This window comes from Myotis lucifugus, unplaced genomic scaffold, assembly GCF_000147115.1.
Source record: "Myotis lucifugus unplaced genomic scaffold, Myoluc2.0 scaffold_83, whole genome shotgun sequence".
Lineage (NCBI taxonomy): Eukaryota > Metazoa > Chordata > Mammalia > Chiroptera > Vespertilionidae > Myotis > Myotis lucifugus.
In genome coordinates, this window is record NW_005871131.1 from 4,538,658 (window position 1) to 4,559,519 (window position 20,862).

The window sequence follows — 20,862 nt, forward strand, 5'->3', positions numbered from 1 at the left end:
TTATCAAATAAAACTAAATTTTAAAAGTTGCTTCCCCACTCTGTCCTACACACGATAGCAACCCAAACTTTATTTTCATTTTAAACAATTAATAAATTTCACTGGGATCTGTATTATTATTCACAGTGTAAAGTATGTAAATCAACTTTACTAAATAAAAAATCCATGTCAAACATCTTTAAAACTCAAAAAGAACACACACAAATATATATTTTATCATTTTATTAGGAATAATTCCAAATGGGTTATGAAGAAAACTTATTCATTTGAGTTTGATGAGTTTTCCAAAAACTCTTAATGAAGATATGTTCACCAATAAACAATAAAACATCAGCAGAACTATCATATACTGGGCAAAGAGTCAGGCTGATACCAAAAGCAACATGCAACATAAAAAAGATACAATATAAAGAAAGACAATCTGCTGGGTATTAAAAATCATCTCCATATGAACTCTTTGCTACCAGCATAGAACTAATTAGCTATTGAATCCAAACCACACCAAGGTAAGCTTGGCTGATGGAAGCCAGGAGTCATAATCGGGGGGAGAGAAGGGAGGAGTAATAAGTTCCTCAGTGCAAGAGATCTCAATAGTGTTTTGGAGCATTTCCCTGGCTGGTACAAGCAGTATTAGAAAATCTTTTTGGCAAGGGAGGAAAATAAATACAAATGGAATGCTACATTTTATTTTTAAATCAGCAGACTGTCCCAGGAATGATAAAGGTATCAGTAAAGTAGCAAGGGGATAACTTTAAAACATTATTTTTTGTGGGCTCAAAAACCATTCAAAACGGATTTATTTAAAGGTGTCACAATAGCTAAGTTCAGGCATTTAGGCTTAAGGGAAGTAAAATTAAAAGAGGACACTTTTTTCCCCCAAGTTAAAGATAATTTCTTTAAAACCAAGCATATTGCTAAAGTGCAACATTTATACTTGGTAAACAATAATTGGCAACAAAATAAGTTTAAACGCTGTAATATTCTGCCCAAACCAGTCCCAGATACTGTTTAATAACCAAGATGCAAACTAATTTTGTTGTAACAAGCCTAGACAAATTCTATCCAACATGTCCTTGATTAGATATCCAGTTTCATTTAACGTTTTGAAAGCTCATTTGACAGCCAGTCAAGTCCCTCATACAGACCAGTTCCTTGTGTAGCACAAGTGGCTTGAACATACCACTACAAAGAAAAAAAACAAGAAAATACGTGATTAACATGAGACTATGTATAACACAGAATTTCAAATTTCTGAATCAGAAAATTATTTTCCCCCAATTGCTTAGGGGTATTATTTAGCCAGCAGTTTCCATAAACATACAGAAAAAAAGAAAACATAAGCCCGGCAGTGTGGCTCAGTGGTTGAGTGTCAACCCATGAACCAGGAGTTCACAGTTCGATTCCCGGTCAGGGCACATGCCCAGGTTGCAGGCTCTATCCCCAGTAAGGGGTCTGTAGGAGGCAGCCAATCAATGATTCTCATTATTGATGTTCTATCCCTCTCTCTGAAATCAGTTTTTTTAAACAAAGGAAACAAAATACATAAAACCATAGGAATAAATGAGTAAATACATTAAAGTTTTACTCAAGTGATTACTTTTATATTTAATGATCTCAGTAAGTGTATATATAGATTGGGAGTTCTCTCATAACTCTTGCTTCTCAAAAAACTCCTCTCACATTTAAAGCTACTTCTACCCACACATTAAATTTAACCAACTATCTACTACTTAATCTAAAAAGAACATTCATGGGAAGATTAGTAACAAATAAACTACCCACCTATTCCATATAACCCTCTTATTTCCCACTTTTTAAAAAAGTTCAGAATATAGGAGGCAAAATTTTTAGAGTATGGGCTTGTTGATATTTTTAGAGACATGCCTTTCAGATAATTTCATTATCTTTAGTCTTATGCATTCCAGAAAGTTCTACTTTTTAAAATTGGTAATGAATCTTTTCTCTAGTAACTCTATGTACTGCCATGAAAAGTTACAAATACAAAAAGACTTAGAAAGCAATTTAATTATCTATAAGGGATAATTTATTTTTATTAATTTCTTTATTCACGTTTTGCCTTAAAGACCTTGTTTTAATATTGCAACACCACTGAAAGTATACAATGTTGCCAAGTATTATTTGAATATCAAACACCCCAGAAGGCTGGGAAAAGGCATAACTTCATATCATAGCATGGAAAACTGGTATCCTTTGCAGTTTATTTTATTTAAATCAGCCTGGAACATCTCAAACAGTCTTTACATTATTGCCACAGTATAGTATTTGCCTTGCTGACAAGCTAATAAAAAACTATTGTAAAGCACAAGCCACACTAATAGTTTGTGATATCATGTTTACATATAAAACTGCATGTTGTGTTTTGCCGATATTTAAATCACAGATATAAAATAAGCTGTTAGAGAGGGAATATTTCTTGTAATTTTAAATTAAAAACTTAGATAGAAACATCGATGAGAAAGGAACATCATCTATAGGCTGCCTCCTGCACGCTCCCTACTGGGGGTTGAGCCCACAATCTGGATATGTGCCTGGACTAGGAATTGAACCAGCAACCTTCTTGGTTCCTGGGTCAACACTCAACCTCTGAGCCACACCGGCCGGGTGCCCCACAAGCTTTTGATATTACGGTACAAAACAGTATTATCTAAAATATGGCTCCTAAAAACAAAATTACAAATTATTTGCCTCAGTTATTTAAAAGATATAAAATGTAAAATATCAATAATTTTTTAGTATTACAATTTATATACAGCAGTTTTCTACATATTTATCAATACTAAAAATTTTGAGGATAAAGTTAACAAACATTAAATAAAATAAAGATATTTAAATCTTTAGATCCTTAACGAATATTTATTAAAAGCTAAAAAAATGGAGAAGGTACCAGCATTCTCTAAAGTAAAACTGAACAAATTTATAACGGTATGAAATAATGGCTGAAAGGGGTCATATTTGTGTAAGCAAGAGTAAACTATAGTAAAATAATGTGTTCATTATCTGCTCAAAGGGGACAACTAGCTAATAAATTTTTAAACTAAATATAAAACAATTATCCTAATAAATCTAATAGTCAAGAAATTAATATAAGCCAAATACTTACTGTTCTGTTACGAAGAGACTGAAGACCTAATTTATCTGTCATTTCACTGATGGCCATAGCATTTGGCAAATCCTGTTTATTTGCAAAAAGCAGCAACACTGCATCTTGCAACTCATCTTCCTGAAGCTGAAAATAAAAGCTAAGACATTAACAACTATAAAACTGGAATTCAATTATTGTAACAAACTAAATAGAACACTGTCTTCCTATATATATTATTTATTAAATATCAACCCAATTTCTCTACATAAAGTTAAGGTATTCCTACAAGTTAAATCTCTTATCCTTCAGTTGTTGAGGGGTTTCTTCCAGTACTTATATATATTTTATTGTAAGTATGCCTATGCTATTTTTTAAATATATTTTTTATTGTTGACAGTATTACAGATATCTCCCATTTTCCCCTCCTATACCCCTTTCCACCCAGCCTCTACTCCCTTAGACCCGTGGTCGGGAAACTGCGGCTCGAGAGCCACATGCGGCTCTTTGGCCCCTTGAGTGTGGCTCTTCCTAAGCCTTAGGAGTACCCTAATTAAGTTAATAACAATGTACCTACCTATATAGTTTAAGTTTAAAAAATTTGGCTCTCAAAAGAAATTTCAATCGTTGTACTGTTGATATTTGGCTCTGTTGACTAATGAGTTTGCCAACCACTGCCCTAGACCGTCACCCACACTATTGTCTGTGTCCAAGTGCTATGCATAGAAGTATTTAAGTTCTCTAGTTTATCTTTTCTCATCCCCCCTCCTCCCACCCAGAGATACGTCAGTCTGTTCCATGCCTCCATCCTCTAGTCTTATTTTGTTGGTAAATTCATTTTGTTCATTAGATTCCACAAATAAGTGAGATCATGTGGTATTTGTCTTTCTCTGACTGGCTTATTTCACTTAGCATAATAGTCTTCAGTTCCATCCATGCTGTCTCAAAGGGTAAGAGACCCTTCTTTTTTACAACTGCATATTTCATTATGTAAATATAACAGATTTTCTGTTGTTAATCCTCACCCAAAGATATTTTCCCATTGATTTTAGAAAGTGGAATGGAGGGGGAGAGATACATAGAGAGAAACATTGAGATGAGAGAGACACATCAATTGGTTACCTCCAACACATGCCCCAACCTGGCTGGGGGATTGAGCCTGCAACCAAGGCATGTGCCCTTGACCTGAATCAAACCCGGAACCCTTCAGTCCAGAGGCCGACCATCTATTTACCGAACCAAACTGGCTAGGGTGTAACACAGCTTTTTTTTTTATCCGTTCCTCTACTGATGGGCATTTGGGCTGTTTCCAAATCTTAGCTATTGTAAAGAAGGCTGCTATGAACATAGAGGTGCATATATTCTTTCTGATTGGTGTTTCAGGGGTTTTAGGATATATTCCCAGAAGTGGGATCTTATCCTTCAGTTTTTAAATCCTGAGCAAATAATTATATGCCTTCAAGTAAAGCAAAACTTTTTCAAGCTAACCATGCTATACTCCATTAAGGTAAAACATTTATTCAGTCTTCATGATCATACATTGAGGGTAAGACTGGCAAGGACAAGAAACACATATGGCAATAAATATTTATGACAGGATCTTATGGTACTTAGAACTATTTAGATAATGATTCTTTTTGGACTTTTATCCTTTCCAGCCAGCTGGACTAGACAACAGTGGGACAACAATACAATGATTAGGGTATTAACAATGTCATAAAAAATGCAAGAATACCACCAAAAGTAGAAAGCCAGTAAAAATGAGATTCTGATACATGATACAATATGAACCTCGAAAACTTATGCTCAGTGAAAAGTAACGAAAATTTTAAAAATTAACAAAAGACCACATATTGCATGATTCCAATTATATAAATGTCCAGAATAGGCATATGTATATAGAGACATAAAGAAGATTAGGGATGTCAGAGCTAGGGGTGTAGGGTAGAGTGGGGAAAGGAAAGGGGAATAAATAATAAATGTTCTACTATTTCTTTATGGGCCGATGAAAATGTTCTAAAATTAGACTGTGGTACCGGTTGCAACATTTTGTAAACTAATAACCACTAACTTGTGCATTTCAAATGAGTGAAGTTCATGGCATGTGACTTTTATCTCAAAACTATTTACAAAAAGAGTAGAAGGGGTGATATGTAACTCATCAGACAAAAAAAGAAAAAAACCACCCCAGCAGTTATTTAGTTACACATACACTGACAAAATGGTTTTACAGATTGCAATAAATGAGAATTAAGATTTCATTTCAGTAAATGTTTTATGGCCATAATTTGAAACCATGGCAAGTTTCCTCAACAACCCCACCCCGCCCTGGCTTTTTAGCAAACAGACAAATGAAAACATTAACCCAATATATGGCCAGGCCAAGATGCCACTGTCAACCAAAATCCTACTACCTTCCCCGGGATTCTTTATCATGGTTACTATTACAAAACATTTCAAAGTATACATTGTAAGCACAATATAGAAAAAACTAAACCCAATGACCTTAGGAGCAAGGAATCTGAACCAGCATCCCACCCATAAAGTATCAGAACTACCAATTTTATACCTATAAAATAAGACTGGACTAATGTAAACACCCTCAATCAGAGAGATGCATCAAAAGCAGTCATGGAGCATTCTAAAAACAAGCTGGGCTTTTTCTCCTAGCCTACTACGTAGATTCTCTTCTGTGTCTGTGGTTTTTTAAAAAAAACTCTATAGGAGATTTTTATATGCATTCTTTTTTTTTCTTTATTGATTATGGTACCACATATGTGTCCTTATCCCCCCATTTCCACACCCCCCCCCACCCCACCCCCCGCTCATGCCCTCACCCCCTGGTGTCTGTGTCCATATATGCATTCTTAAGAACCTGTGATGATAGTTCTTTCTCCCCTAAAAAGTCTCATTTGTGTAATCTAATCACAGTTAAAATGTGCCAACCACTGACATCACCACTGTCACCTAGAAAAAAATACATCCTGGAAATGATAAATTAAAAAAATATATTCTTACCATTTTTTGCAGCTCTTCAGCTCCTTCCTGAATTCTTTCACGATCATTGCTATCTACCACAAAAATAAGACCCTGAAAAAAATTGTTTAAATAAATTATGACAGTTAAATTTAAAAAACACACTAAATATGAAACACAAGCATAAGCAGCAAAACCATATCAAGAGCTAAATGTTGAGAAGAAAATGTCCCATTATTTTTAAAAAATGGAAAAAGAACAGGACTCTAAGTCCTGAAAACAAATTTGAGCACTATTTTTTACTTCAACATTTGAAATTTTATTTTAAATCAAAAGAAATGACACTCTTAACCAAATGAAATCTTTTCTTAGTTGCGCCAAGACTAAATTTTACCCCACTCCCTTCCTTCCCTGTGCCCTTGCATGTTTTAAGCCAGATAAATTTAAGTAACAAAATGGCCACAAGTGGGGACAAAAGGAAAAGAATAAGCCAAAGATTCATAAATTTACTAACAGGATTTTTTGAAAGTACACAGTGCTTAAAAAAAAAAAAAAAGCCCTAACCAGTTTGGCTCAGTGGATAGAGCGTCGGCCTGTGGACTGAAAGGTCCCAGGTTCGATTCCGGTCAAGGGCATGTACCTGGGTTGCGGGCACATCCCCAGTGGGAGGTGTGCAGGAGGCAGCTGGCAGCTGATCGATTTTTCTCTCTCATCGATGTTTCTAACTCTCTATCCCAGTCCCTTCCTCTCTGTGAATAATCAATAAAATATATTTAAAAAAAAAAAAAAAAAGAGGGAGAAGAGGCATGCTTCATCAGGAAAACTTAGCCTTGCTCCAGAATGTTGCCCACCAACTCAATCAGGGTAAGGAAGTTTTAAGCAAAATATATCTAAAATTCATGGTTGACTTGATGAAACAAGAAATACTTAATAAGAAGGAAGGTAGTAATCATTCTTAAAGATATTTACAAATATTAGAATTTTATACTAGGAAAGAAATGGAATTGGGAAGCAGTTCTTTGAATTAAGACTTTTCTAAAAACTTTCAAATGGGAAAATATAAAAAAGTTTTCAACTTGAGAGGGTAGATTAATTTTATAGCTTTATTAAAATCTATTCCTATTAATACAAAAGTGATTACTTTGAATGTTCTCCCCACAACCCTGACCACAGAATATTTATGATCATGTGTCACTTTTATCAGAAACTGTCTTGTGTTATTACTTATGTAAGTAACTAGATTAAATCCACTGAGGACAAAGGTCTACATCACTTTGTATTTACTCCTAAGTATTACACTGAGTTGGCCAGAGGTACTTAATAGTTATTTTAGGCTATGGATGTTAAATGACATAATATCATTTTTATCTAGCAACTTTCAAACCCATTTCCTTTATGTCTGTTAGAAACCATCCTTTTTATATACATTTTTTAAAAATTGATTTCAGAGAGGAAGAGAGGAGAGAAACATCAATGAGAGAAACATAGATTGGCTGCTTCCTGTACACCTCCTACTGGGGATTGAGCTTGAAACCCATGCATGTGCCCTGACAGGGAATCGAACCCTGACCTCCTTTTCATAGGTTGATGCTCAACCACTGAGCAACATTGGCCAGGTGTAAACAATCATTTTAAACATCCTAACCTTTAAAAAAAACTTTTGGTACTAGGAGAGCCAGTATGGCATAGTATAAAGATACCCAAATTCAGATCTCAGCACTACTTACTAGTTATCCCCTCTAGAAGAGTTAATACCTCTAAAATGATCTACTTTTTTTCTGTGCTATCAACCCATTTTTATTGTTTTAAAACATAAGTAATGCTATCAGTCCCAAAATAGTATTATTGAGAGGGAGAATTATTTTAAAAATAAAGTATAAGTTATTCACTTCCTTGGACAGCCTAGAATCAAGAGTGTAGAAAATGCCCTGACTGGTTTGGCTCAGTGGATAGAGCGTTGGCCTGCGGACTGAAAGGTCCCAGGTTCAATTCCAGTCAAGGGCATGTACCTTGGTTGCAGGCACATCCCCAGTAGGGGGTGTGCAGGAGGCAGCTGATCGATGTTTCTCTCTCATCGATGTTTCTGACTCTCTATCTCTCTCCCTTCCTCTCTGGAAGAAATCAATAAAATATACTTTAAAAAAAAGTGTAAAAAAGGTAAAATTCTAAAAATAGGTCTGGCTATTATAAGATTACTTAAATGGCTAAATATTTATTTAATTGTTTAGAACAAAATAATTGGAATTATCTAGTAAGGGAAGAGAAATTTACTACAATAAACACTGTGTCCTGGATTGTTAACACAAGTTAAAATCATGGCATCAGTTTCTTTTAAATTTTATAGCTGAAAGAACTGGTCAGGAATGCTGGCAAATCTAGCTGTAACAGCTTAGCTGTTATTATCAGGTAACACATAAAGCTTTCTCCAGCAGACATGAGGTCCCTAGGAAGAAGTACTTGGACTTTTGATTTAAGGTAATCCAAAGAGGTCAGGAATGAATCTAATCTCAAATTAAGACCTTGTAACTAACTTGCACATGCTGGGAGGCCCTTGAAATGGGCATGGCAGAGTATCTCTTTGATAAGCACACCCTGGGAGACGGTGCTGACAGCTAAGCCTTAGGCTGGCTTCCCAGTCACAGGGGTGACTTCCCTGGTCACCAAAGCAGTACATGCATGTTGGAGTTACCTTCCCTTTTCTATAACTTGTACCAAATCATTCATTCATGTCTTTCATTTGTACCATTCCTTCAAATAAAGTAATTTGGTACCTACCCTCCCCCCCCCATAAAAAAAAAAGATCTCAAAGTAAACTACCAAGCATGCTAAACAAATCTAGGGATAAAACCAGGGCTACCCTTGGTTAAAAATTATAAGGCTTAAGATTAACAAAGTTTTACTTCACACATAATTTTACTTCAAAAACATGTTCCCTAAATGAAATACCTATGACTTACTTTAAAATAATCCTAAAGGTGAAGTACACTACAGAGGAGTACTGATTAAACAATATAGCCATAGCCTAATAATTGAAGTTAATTAATAGTTATGTGGGAGTTTATTATGTTACTCTCTCTCTCCTTTTGGGTATATTTGAAAATTTCCAAAATAAGATTTATTTTTAAAGCATATGACTCATCAAAATATCTTTTCTAACCACAGCTATGCTAATGAACAGAAACATTATAATTTTTTAAAGAAGATGGAAGAGGGAAATAGAAACATCGATGATGAGAGAGAATTATTGATTGGCTGCCTCCTGCATGCCCCCTACTGGGGATGGAGCCCAAAACCCAGGCATATACTCTGACTGAGAAACCATGACCTCCTGGTTCATAGGTGGATGCTCAACCTCTGAGCAACCCGGCTGGGCACATTCTTATTTTTAAATAAATAAACAAGCTACTTACTTAACAGGATATACTACTTAAATCTGGTTGCTAGGGTATTCACTGCCACCTGGTGGCAATGTACCTCACTTGTATACAATGTTATAAGAGCTGGAGACCAAGAATAACTGCTATCTGCAAATCTTAAACATATGAAGTGCTTGTTAACATCGCACATTACTTCGGAAACACAACAGAGTTGGAAGCAGGTTAAATAGAAATGTAGAAGAACCAGCTCTCCAGTCTTAGGTAAGTCATTCCAAGCTTCAGTTTCCTTACATATAAGAGTAAGACTAGAGCAGTGGTTTTCAAGAGGGAGCAATTTAGGTTGTTGCAACTGGGTTGGGGGGAAGGAGGGTACTGCTACGGCACCTAGTGGGTAGAAGCCAGGAATGCTGCTAAACATCCTACCATGCAAAAGAGAGCTCTCCCTTCACCCAACAACAGAATTATTCCGCCCGAAATGTCAACAGTGCTGCTGTTGAATTACTCTGTACTAGAGCCTTGTTCCGCAAAGTAAGATCTCAAACAGCAGCATCAGAACCACTACCTGGAACTTGCTAGAAACCTCAGGTGTTACTTAGCCAAGCCCTAGTGAATTGATCTGTATTTTAGCAAAGACCCAGATAATTAATAGGCATATTAAAGTTTGAGAAGCACTATTAATGCCTAGTTTATAGTCCCAGAAACTCTGATTCAAGTGGTCTGGAGTTCAGGACTTTAGCATTTTGAAAGCTCCCCAAGTTACTCCAATGTGCAGCCAAATTAAGAACTTCTGCGCTAATGTCTCTTCCATGTGTTATTTACATATACTACACAGTAATATAAAACTATCTTACAAATCAACAGGGCAGATTAACCTTAATATATTTTTGTAATGCCATTTTTTTTAGAATTTTTTTAAATTCTCTCCTGAGGATTTATTTTTGATTTTGAGAGAGAGAGAGAGAGAGAGAGAGAGAGAGAGAGAGAACATCAATGTGAGAGAAACATCAATCGGTAACTTCCTGTGCACACCCCAAATGGAAACTGAACCAGCAACCTTTTGGTGTAGGGAACATGCTCCAATCAACAGAGCCACCCAGCCAGGGTTGTAATGTATTTTAGTAAAGTAAACAATTAACTGGGGTAAATGAAGAAAGATTGTCTTACATTCATTAAAAACTATAATGACAGAAAGTTATACATATCTTACTTTCTAGACTAAGAATGAAACCAATAGAACTACTGCTGAAACAGCTAATTCAATCTTGAGAATAACCCACACACTTAAAAATATTACTATGACAGCTATGTAACTCTTCCACCCTCAGTAATTTAGCCTCAAAAGCTTGAGAGTTCACTGACGAATGTGGTAGTGATAAGAAGAATGCCAACTCATATAGTAAACACCAACAGCCAGTTAAACAGTAAATATTAACATAAATTTTAGAGCATGAAACCTATAAAGAAAAGTTATAAAAAATGTATAGCATTCCTTACCTGGGTGTTCTGGAAGTAATGCCTCCAGAGAGGCCTTATTTTATCTTGACCACCAACATCCCATACTGTGAAACAAATGTTCTTATATTCTACTGTTTCCACATTAAAACCTACAAAGAGAAAAACCAAAAAGACTGTTGTGCACAATGTCATTAAGGAAATAAACCCCTTTAATTGTGGAATTATCTCAGAATTGCTTTTTTAAAGTCCCACTAAATAATCAACAAACTTAAAAATCAAGGAGTTATAATGATGAATGCATGTCATTGTACATCTGTTTAGACAGAATGTACACCAAAAGTGAACCCAAAGGTAAACTATGGACCTTGGGTGACTATGACGTGAAAATGTAGGTTCATCAACTGTAACAAATGTTATCACTCCAGTGCAGTGGTTCTCAACCTTCTGGCCCTTTAAATACAGTTCCTCATGTTGTGACCCAACCATAAAATTATTTTCGTTGCTACTTCATAACTGTAATGTTGCTACTGTAATGAATCGTAATGTAAATATCTGATATGCAGGATGGTCTTAGGCGACCCCCGTGAAAGAGTCGTCCGACCGCCAAAGGGGTCGTGACCCACAGGTTGAGAACCGCTGCTCTAATGAGTGATGTTGACTATGGGGGAAGGGATAATTTAGGATACCTCCCAATTTTTCTGTGAAAATAAAACTGCTCTAAAAACAAAGTCTTTAAATATAAGGCAGTTTCAAAATTAAGCTCTATTCTATTTCACTTTATAATAATCACCTGTAAACTTTCTTACCAATGGTAGGAATTGTGGTGACTATCTCCCCTAACTTCAGTTTATACAGAATGGTCGTCTTGCCAGCAGCATCCAATCCAACTAGAAAAGACATCACAGGTTTTAAATCTAGACCAAAAGCACACACTAAGAAATTATTTTGCAACAAATATATAGTTTGAAAGCTAAAGTTGACTGGTCAAGGCACAAATGAGTTAGAAATAAAATCACCTCATTTCTGATTTCACTTTTTCTTTCTAGACCTAAAGAGATAGCATGTAGTAGTGAAAAGAAAATAGTATCTGGCTGATTCAGGCAATAATTTCTAGATTTGCTTTGCCATAAACTAGTCAAGTGCCTTTAAACAAGTCACTTTAGGAAACTAAAGCCACAGAAATTAGCTATAAAATAAGGACACTGGATCAGATCATTTATGATCTCCTCCAACTCGTCTGTATTATTTCTATGACCTATTACCATTTTAAAAAACACAAATTAGAAGTTGAATAAGAACACATAAGAACAAGTGAATAAAGAACTAACTTTAAGATTAGTAAACTCAATACTATGTCCTAATCTCTTTAAATGACTTCCAAAGGAAGATAAGGCCAATTTTACTCCTGCTTACATTCATTTCAACGTCAAATGTGCAGAAATGAGAACAAAGACTGGTATATGAGTTGTAAAATGACCCTATCATATTCATCTCCAACATATGTCTAAATTCTTAAAATGCTTCCTTGAGGCATAGACAAGTGTGGAAGAATGTGGTTTCTGAAAAAAATTCATATTAAAACAAGAAGTCATACCACTTTATTACAGTGATAGTGAAGAACAAATTAAATGCTTATTTTAAGTATGAATCTCTCAAAACCTGAATATTCTACATTGTTTGCTAAAGTCTTCATAAATGGAAGGAAGGTCAGTACCTAATAATCTCATTGAATGTACCATTGCTGTAAAGATATCACATTAGGCCACTTGAATTTCCACATTACCACAGATTTTGAAATTCAACTGAGTGTTGATTTAAGCAAAGATGTGTTTTAAAAATTTAAATCAAAGCAAGACTTGGCACATGAAACCAATTCTATTAAGTTTTAAAAGAAAACCAGAAATCACCTCATTTATCTAATCTACATTCCCGTGCAAGTAAGTTTAATTTTGATCAGTTACTTCAAAAACAGAACTAAAGGCTATAGGCAACTCATACTCCTACCCTTTCTGCTTTGTTCCCTATAAAGCAGGGGTGGAGAACGTCCGTATAAGGCCCTCAAAGTCACGTGGTCTGGCCCTGCCAAGGCATTAGGGATGAGTTAATTTAGCAGAAGTTGATAATTTTGTATGGCCCGTGAATGATGTTATAAATATCCAAATGGCCCTTGGCAGAAAAAAGGGTAGCTTTAAGATTTCTCTGGAAACTCTGACATCTTAAATCTTCTTATTCCTATGTCCTCTAATAAAACTTTGGTCTCTACTTCTTCATACTGGGATTCAGGTTTATTCTTTCCAAAATACTGACACTTACTAGACAGAGTGAGCAGCCCACTCTCAGCCCTCACTCATGGACATAAGAAAAATCAACTGTTACCAGGAAGAGTTTTGTTTTCTGTGTATGGAACACTACCAAAAAATCAGAAAAACAAAACAAACAAAACAAAACAAAACAAAACAAAAAAACAAACAAAACCACACAGATCTTCAGCAACAATACAGAAAATGGGTGTTGAAAAAAAGCTGTCTCTTGAGAGCATAAATGCCACTCGCGATTCTGATCAAATTTTAAAATAAAGCAAAAGTCCCCTTTAACTACGTCCAAATATGATTAGGTACAAGTCAGAAGAATTGAAATTGAGATGGTGATTAGGAAAAATACTTGAGTTACAGTTTGAGAACTATGGCACATGCCACTCCTCATTGGGGTCCAAATGAACCTCATACTGCCATTTAAAAACAATGTAAATTCAAAAATATTGACAAGGAACGGGAGAAAACAGAATTATGATTATATAACTACTTTAAGTTACAGTAATCTAATTTTTATTTTAATAAAAGCTTTATACCTGCCTGTATGCATAATTACTATTCTACTTCCATATTGTTAATTTTTTTGGTAACACAATAAACACGTGTTACTTTCATTAAAAAAAGAACAGCCCTAGCCAGTTTGGCTCAGTGGACAGAGTGGACTAAAGGGTCTTAGGTTCGATTTCGGTTGAGGGAATGTATCTTCGTTGTGGGCTCGATCCCCAGTAGGAGGCATGCAGGAGGTAGCTGATCAATGTTTCTCTCTCATTGAGGTTTCTAACTCTCTATCCCTCTGTAAAAATCAATAAAATATATATATATTTAAAAAGGAGTTTACAAAATAGTGCAACCATAAGGTTTTTTAAGCAACCCCGTTATTTTTAAAATAAAAACTATAAGACAATATTTAAATGACTTCCAGCCACATAGAAGTTTCTAAAATCATGAAGATATCATTTGAGTTGAACCCAAAATGATAGTGATATATATATACATATATATATATGCAAACCAAACGTTTCTTAAAAAGATATTTCTATTGTAAGATTTAAGATGCACACATTAATGTTTACCATCATTTAAAACTCATTATACAGGTCTTTACTCAAAAACATGTTGGTCTAACAATATTGTGCTATTTTAATAATTTCTTAAGTTTGTACTTCCTTAATGTTCCAATGTTTGGCAATGAGACTTCTCCACAAAATGAAAATTATAACCAATTTTTAACTAGCCAAGATAAGACTCTAATCTGTACAGTCCAGTTATGTCCTCCCTCCCTCTCACCCCCATAAACAACTCACTGTATTGAAAGATACACTGGAATTACTTGTTCTCCTTACTGGACCCACACTTTGACCAAAGTGTTAGCAGCAAAACTAACCCCCAAAATCTTTGTCAATCATTAAAAAGTTTGTCTACCAAACTGTGGCAGCAAGAAATATTTATATTTTAAATTAAGATAGATTTCAATTATCTCAACTTAGAGAAAAAAACAAATGCAGAAAGGAAAAAACGAGGAAGAAAAAAAAGTAAAATTTCAGATACTTTTATTTCCTTTATATCTTTCAAATTTTCTTACAAAGAAGATTGAAATACAACTTCATAATAATTTAACATTGAGTGTTTACTGTGTTCCATCCATATCTCTAGGTGATTCCATCCATTTTTATAATTTAATCCCCACAATAACCCTCCATTTTTCACATGAAGCATCTGAGGTTCAGTAATATCCCCAGAATCACAGGAATAACGGAGAACAGATAATTCAACCCCTGGGTCTTGTGGAGAAATTAAACCCCTCACACTAGTGGGAATGTAAAATGGCATAGCTGCTTTGGAAAACAGTTTGGCAGTTCCTCTGAATGTTGAACATAGTTAACAGGACCCAACAATTCCACTCCTAGGTATTTATTTACCCAAGAGAATAAAAAACATATGCCCCCCACAAAAACTTACTCACAAATGTTCATAACAGTATTATTTGTAATAGCCAAAAAGTGAAAACAACCCCATTTCCATCAAACAACCCAATTTGAACAAACTGTAGTATATGTATACAGCAGAATTATTGTTCAGTCATAAAAAGGAATGAAGTACTGATACATGCTATAATATGGATAAACCTAGAAAACATGATGCTAAGTGAAAGAAGCTAAACACTAAAGGTCACATATTGGCCCTAGTTGGTTTGGCTCAGTGGATAGAGCGTCGGCCTGTGGACTAAAGGGTCCCAGGTTCCATTCCAGTCAGGGGCACATGCCAGGGTTGCGCTCCACCCCCAGTGGGGGGTCTGCAGAAGGCAGCTGATCAATGATTCTGGTTGCTGTTTCTAACTCTCTCTCTCCCTTTCTCTCTGAATGTTAAAAAAAAAAGGTCACATATTGTATGACTCCATTATACAAAATATTCTAAGTAGACAAACCCATAGAAACAGAAAGTAAAGTAGATGAGTGGTTGCAAGAGGTATTGGGGGATGGGGCAATGACAGACATTTTGGGGGTATGGGGTTTCTTTCTGGGCTGATAGAAACGTTCTAGAATTAAGAAAGTAGTGATCGTTACACAACTTTGTGAACATACTAAAAACCACTGAACTGTACATTTTAAAGGGATGAATTATATGTTTTGTGAATTACATCTCAATTTTTAAATTAAAAATAAAACAAAACAAACAAAAACACCTAGACTGATGCCAGAGCTCTCAAATAGTATTTGTACACTGCCATTCTGCCTTTATATTCTTCTGGTGGACACAATCTATCTTAATATTTTATCTAATTACTCAGAGATTTGACCATCAGGGGATCCTTCCTCCTAAACCTATCCGGTCCCCACCCCCCCAAAATAGTCAAAATATAAGGGAAAGGCAGAACTTAACTGGTATTAGCAATCTTTTAGAAAGGAACATTTTTCAGCTTTTCAACTGTCAAGAACTTGCAAGTTCAGAGAATAGAATTAGTAATTCCTCTATGAACACATTGGTGGTTTTCAGACATAAACAAAATGTGTGTGTGGGGGGGGGGGTCGTTTACTGAAATTACGTATTATCAGATCAAAGTATGCTGATCCTACATAAAATAGCATAATGCAGGGCTACAGGAGAGATAAAAGTTGGAAACTCTGAATTTAAGCTTATATTAGTTACAGGAGCAATTTCTCCTTCGAGGGAAAAAACTATGATTGACGGATTTCTGACAATCTATAGTTTAAATTACTTTAAATCTGATACTGTTTTTAACTAGTTTACTGCAAGCTGTAACTTCAATCAAACCCCTTTTTAAATTACTTGAACTTTTGGGAGAGTGGATATAGGAATAAAACTTAAAATTCTCCACAGTAATTTGGCAAACCAGACTCAGTAGCTGAGTATTAATTCTAATACTTCAATAGAGGCAGACATCTTGAGTGTCTATTATTTATGCTGTCACTCAGAAAGCTGAACAAAAATTTCCAAGAATTATCAAACTTTCAAATCACCTATTTCTCTATCCATTATATGGTTATACTTCATTTGATGAGTTACCTAAAAGTTGTCCTTGTGACTGAAGTATTTTTAATCAAGGAACCTAATTATCCTGAAATTATAATGCAAAACAATAGCAAACCTGAGTAATAAATGAATAATTCCAAATCATGACTTCTACGCCCTGCACAAATGCACAAAGTTAAATACTTTTCCTCTTCCATCATTTTTGAGAAGGGGAAGAAATGCTTCCCTAATATAGTAAAAATAGGAAAGTACTTATAGCATAATTCTACTGCTCTTTTCCCTCTTAACCTGTAGCCATCACAAAGATTAAGGAAATGAAAAACAGCAATTTACTTCCAACGATCTTCAGTAAAAGGACCAAACATACATTTCCAGGAACACAAGGTCGTACTAGTTCATCTCTTTAAGGAACAGGCTGAAAATTAATTTATCACAGTCCAAAGTTCTCTCATTAACTTCGGATACTTTTTTAGACTGCCATTTTTCAGTGACTTTTAAAGCCTAAATAGCATGCTTGCCCTCCTAAATTTCGTCTTCAAAAATGAAATCCGAGAAACACTTTGCAAGAGAAAATATTTTAATTTTCCTTTGTGAATGATTCATTAACAACTGTCCCATGAATTGTGAAGAAGTCAGAAGCTTAACAGAGAAGTTAAAAAAAAGAACCAAATGTGTTTACCCTTCATCTTAATACACCTTGAAATATTACTGAACCTTGCTTTGGAAAACTTTCAAGGGTACAACTTGAAAATAAAACCTTTACCCCTTCCACTCTCTAGAAAACAGGTAATGACCCAGGTTTCAGTTTTAAAGTTAGAGGGGCACCTTTTAGCATTCCTGGGTCCATGGAGCTTAGCTACAGTGCAGACTCCCTACAGCGCTACGCGGAAGGGGCTGCTTACTTCCCTCCAATGACAAGTCCCTTCTCCCTCCGCTGAGCGAAAAATGACCCTGAAAAGCAGGTTTCCAAAAGCCTATTTCCCAAAAGAATTAAAAAAGAACACCTTTGTAATTATTAAGAAGGCTACCCTAAAATTAAGCGTCATAAAGTTCAGTTACTGAAAATTTGTTATCGGCTTAAGAAAATTACTTTCTAAAAGTTCCTCCCCACCCCCATTAAACCTAGGGCTAATAAAACTACCAATAAAAATCAGTTTGAAAACCAAAGAGAGTGAATCAAACACCTTTAGTTTTTGAGAGTGGCTAAAAGGAACATATTCATGAAAAACTCCGTTTGCAGGGCTACTAACGAGGAAAAGGAAAAATACGAAGCGGAACCCAGCGCGAAGCCAAGGTGAGCGAAGGGAGCAGAGGACTCCGGTCGCTCCTGAACCCTCGGGCGCTCCCGGGCCACCGCGCCGAGCCGGCCACTTCCGCCCACGGCCAGCCCCGGGCTCGGCGACCGCTCGCTCGCATACCACTGGAGTGTGCAGGGTGCAGGGTGTGCACCGGCGGAAAGGGGGGCGGGGAGGGCTGGAGTCGCTCTGCCTCCTCCCGACCGCTGCCCACACCGGGGAAGCGGGGAGCCAGATCGCACTCTCAGAGGGGGCCCCGCGAGATCCCAGTTCGCTTCCCCCGTATCTCCGCCCAATCTTGTTGGCCTTTCAGTGAGATCGAGGAGAGGAAGCCAAACGCAGGAGGAGGGAGCCTTGCCCACGCCGCTACAGGGCCTCCGGGACAGGTCTGGGACCACCACCCACCCTTCACCCCATTGTTCCCCCTTAAGAATTCCGCCCGACCCCCAACCGCCGCCCCTCCCCCACCACGGCAAAATGAGGCAAAACCAGGCCCCGACGCCGCCGCCACCGCAGGGACCGGCGTTCCCCGACCCCCACTGGGCTCGGACTCCGCTCTCGGTCGCTCACTCACCCATCAAAATGCGCATCTGCTTCTTGCCGAAGAGGCGGGAGAAGAGGGAGGAGATGGTGAGGCCCATGGCGGTAGTTGCACTCGCGATGGGCAGGAGCAGAAGGGGTTCGGAGCTTCCCCCGGCCTTCTCTTTTCACGCTCCCGGCAAGCTGAGCGAGGAGAAGAGGCGCTAACGAAGAAAGAGGGCGGCGGGGCGGCTCGCTAGCCGGCGCGCCGGGCGACGCTCCGGGGCCGGAATCAGCGGGGCGCGGACCTGCTCGACGACTGCCGCGGCGGCTCCGGCTCTAGTGTTAAGGCTTCGGCTGTGCCACGTCACTCGGCAGCCGCGGCGACTCCGGCAGGGGCCCGGCCCCTCCAACGCGGACAGAATCGCGTCACCGCCGGCCCATCCCCCTGCGCTTCCGGTGCTGCCCGAGCCACTGCGCCTGCGCCCGCAACGGCGGGGCCAGCTTTGCTGACGAGCATCTCCAGTCGCCGCCACCTCCGGGACGTGGCTGCAGGAAGCGGGCGAGGCCGGTTAGCACAGGCGTACTGGGGGACAAAGTCCCACAATGCCTCGCTTTGTCACTGCCAATCAGACTTTAGCGAGACCCTTCCGCCTGATAAGTGCATCCTGGAGGTTGTCATCCTTGCTTCCGGAAAGGTGGGCTGTGCCTTGCGGGTTGGGAGGCAGTTAACTTCGTTCTCTATGCCTTTTGGGCGTCGTCCTCCAATGCTACGCGTGTTGGGGATTCCCCGGTCCCACCAACGAACACGTTGCACGCGCTGGACCGGACTCATTCCCTAGTGGAGAACGAGCCGGCGGAGAGCCGGTGGCAACCGTTGAGGAAGCCAGGTCTGCCGCTTCGACCCCCCAGGCGAGGTCATACTGAAGATCCCTACTCCTAGGTCAAGACAAGAGAACTCCTATTTTCAACAACTATTCAGCTTTTTAAGAGAAGCCAACGAGCAAGGCTCACTTTTCTACTGTCTCCCAGAAGCATGTAAGATTGATTCCTTAAGTTGAGGAAGTGGGAAGCCTTCTCACTTTAAATATATTTATGATCTTAATGTTTTCCTGATTCAAAATAAGGCATACGTCTTGTGGGGGGAGAAAGGTATGAAAAAACAAGTTCCCGGTAATCTTTGCCACTTCCCACATAGACCCCAATTGCTGGAGCAGTTTAGGATGCTTACCCGCTCTGAAGATCTCTTTCAATTTCAACCCCCTTGGAAATACTTCCTTGACTGACTAGATAAATCACTCCCACTCAAGGAATCATAACCGCTCTTCGTAGTTAAGACCTGACTTTTAATATTAACTATTGACAACCCTCCTTTCGCCCACTTGTCTGAAACCTTTAAAAAGGGGTATCTGAAATACTTTCAAAAATAAAGATAAAATTTTTAAAAGGAAGTTAAAATAACCGTCAGTTATGAGAATGCAAATCAAAACCACAGTGATATACCAATTTGATACTGAATAAGATGGCTAAAATAAAAAGATAACGACTGTTAAGAATGTAGATATCAGAACCCTCATACACTGCTGATGGAAACATAAAATGGTAAAAGAACTTTAGAAACAGTCTGGCAGTTTCTCAAAAAGTTAAGCATAGACTTTCCATTTGAATCAGTAATTCCACTCGTAGGTATATAGTCAAGAGAAATGAAAACATATGTCCATACAAATACTCATAGCAACATTATTCATAACTAGAAGTCTGGTGCATGAATTCATGCATGGGTGGGGGGTCCCTCTGCCCAGCGATCTGGCCGGCTGTGGGGAGGGACCTCAGGAGGTTGGCCGACTGGCCCAATTGGTGGGAGGGGGGAGGTGGAGGCGTGGGAGGTTGGCTGTGGGAGTGCACTGACCACCAGGGGGTAGCTCCTGCATTAAGCATCTGCCCCCTGGTGGTCAGTGCACATCCTGGCTACGTAGTAAAGGTCACTTAGGCTTTTATATATATATAGATAGCCCAAAGTGGAAATGACTCAAATGTCCATCAACTAGTGAGTAAACAAAATGTAGTACAGTCATACAATGAATATTATTCAACAACAAAAAAGGAATAAAGCACTGACATATACTACAAACTAGATAAGCCTTGAGAAGTTTATACTAAGTGGGGGAAAAAATCTAGTGACAAAGGACCACATAGCCTATGATTCCATTTGTATGAAGGGTTCAGAGCAGTCAATCAATGGAGACGGCAAATTTGTGGTTGCTTAGGGGTAGGAAGGATGGGAGGCTTGGGGATTACAGCTAAAGGGTGGAGGGTTTCTTTTTGAGGTGATAAAA

General features: G+C 37.9%; 1 protein-coding gene across 1 annotated transcript; it reads right to left on the reverse strand.

Moving 5' to 3' along the window:
• Positions 1-207: 207 nt before the first annotated feature.
• On the reverse strand, positions 208-18,984 carry ARF4 (ADP ribosylation factor 4). Its single transcript, XM_006090873.3, has 6 exons — positions 18,582-18,984; positions 11,715-11,795; positions 10,948-11,057; positions 6,119-6,190; positions 3,122-3,247; positions 208-1,182 (listed from the first exon to the last, which is right to left on the reverse strand). Exons 1-6 carry the CDS (start codon positions 18,646-18,648, stop codon positions 1,096-1,098), a joined length of 543 nt encoding a protein of 180 aa, XP_006090935.1. The 5' UTR covers positions 18,649-18,984; the 3' UTR covers positions 208-1,095.
• Positions 18,985-20,862: the final 1,878 nt, after the last annotated feature.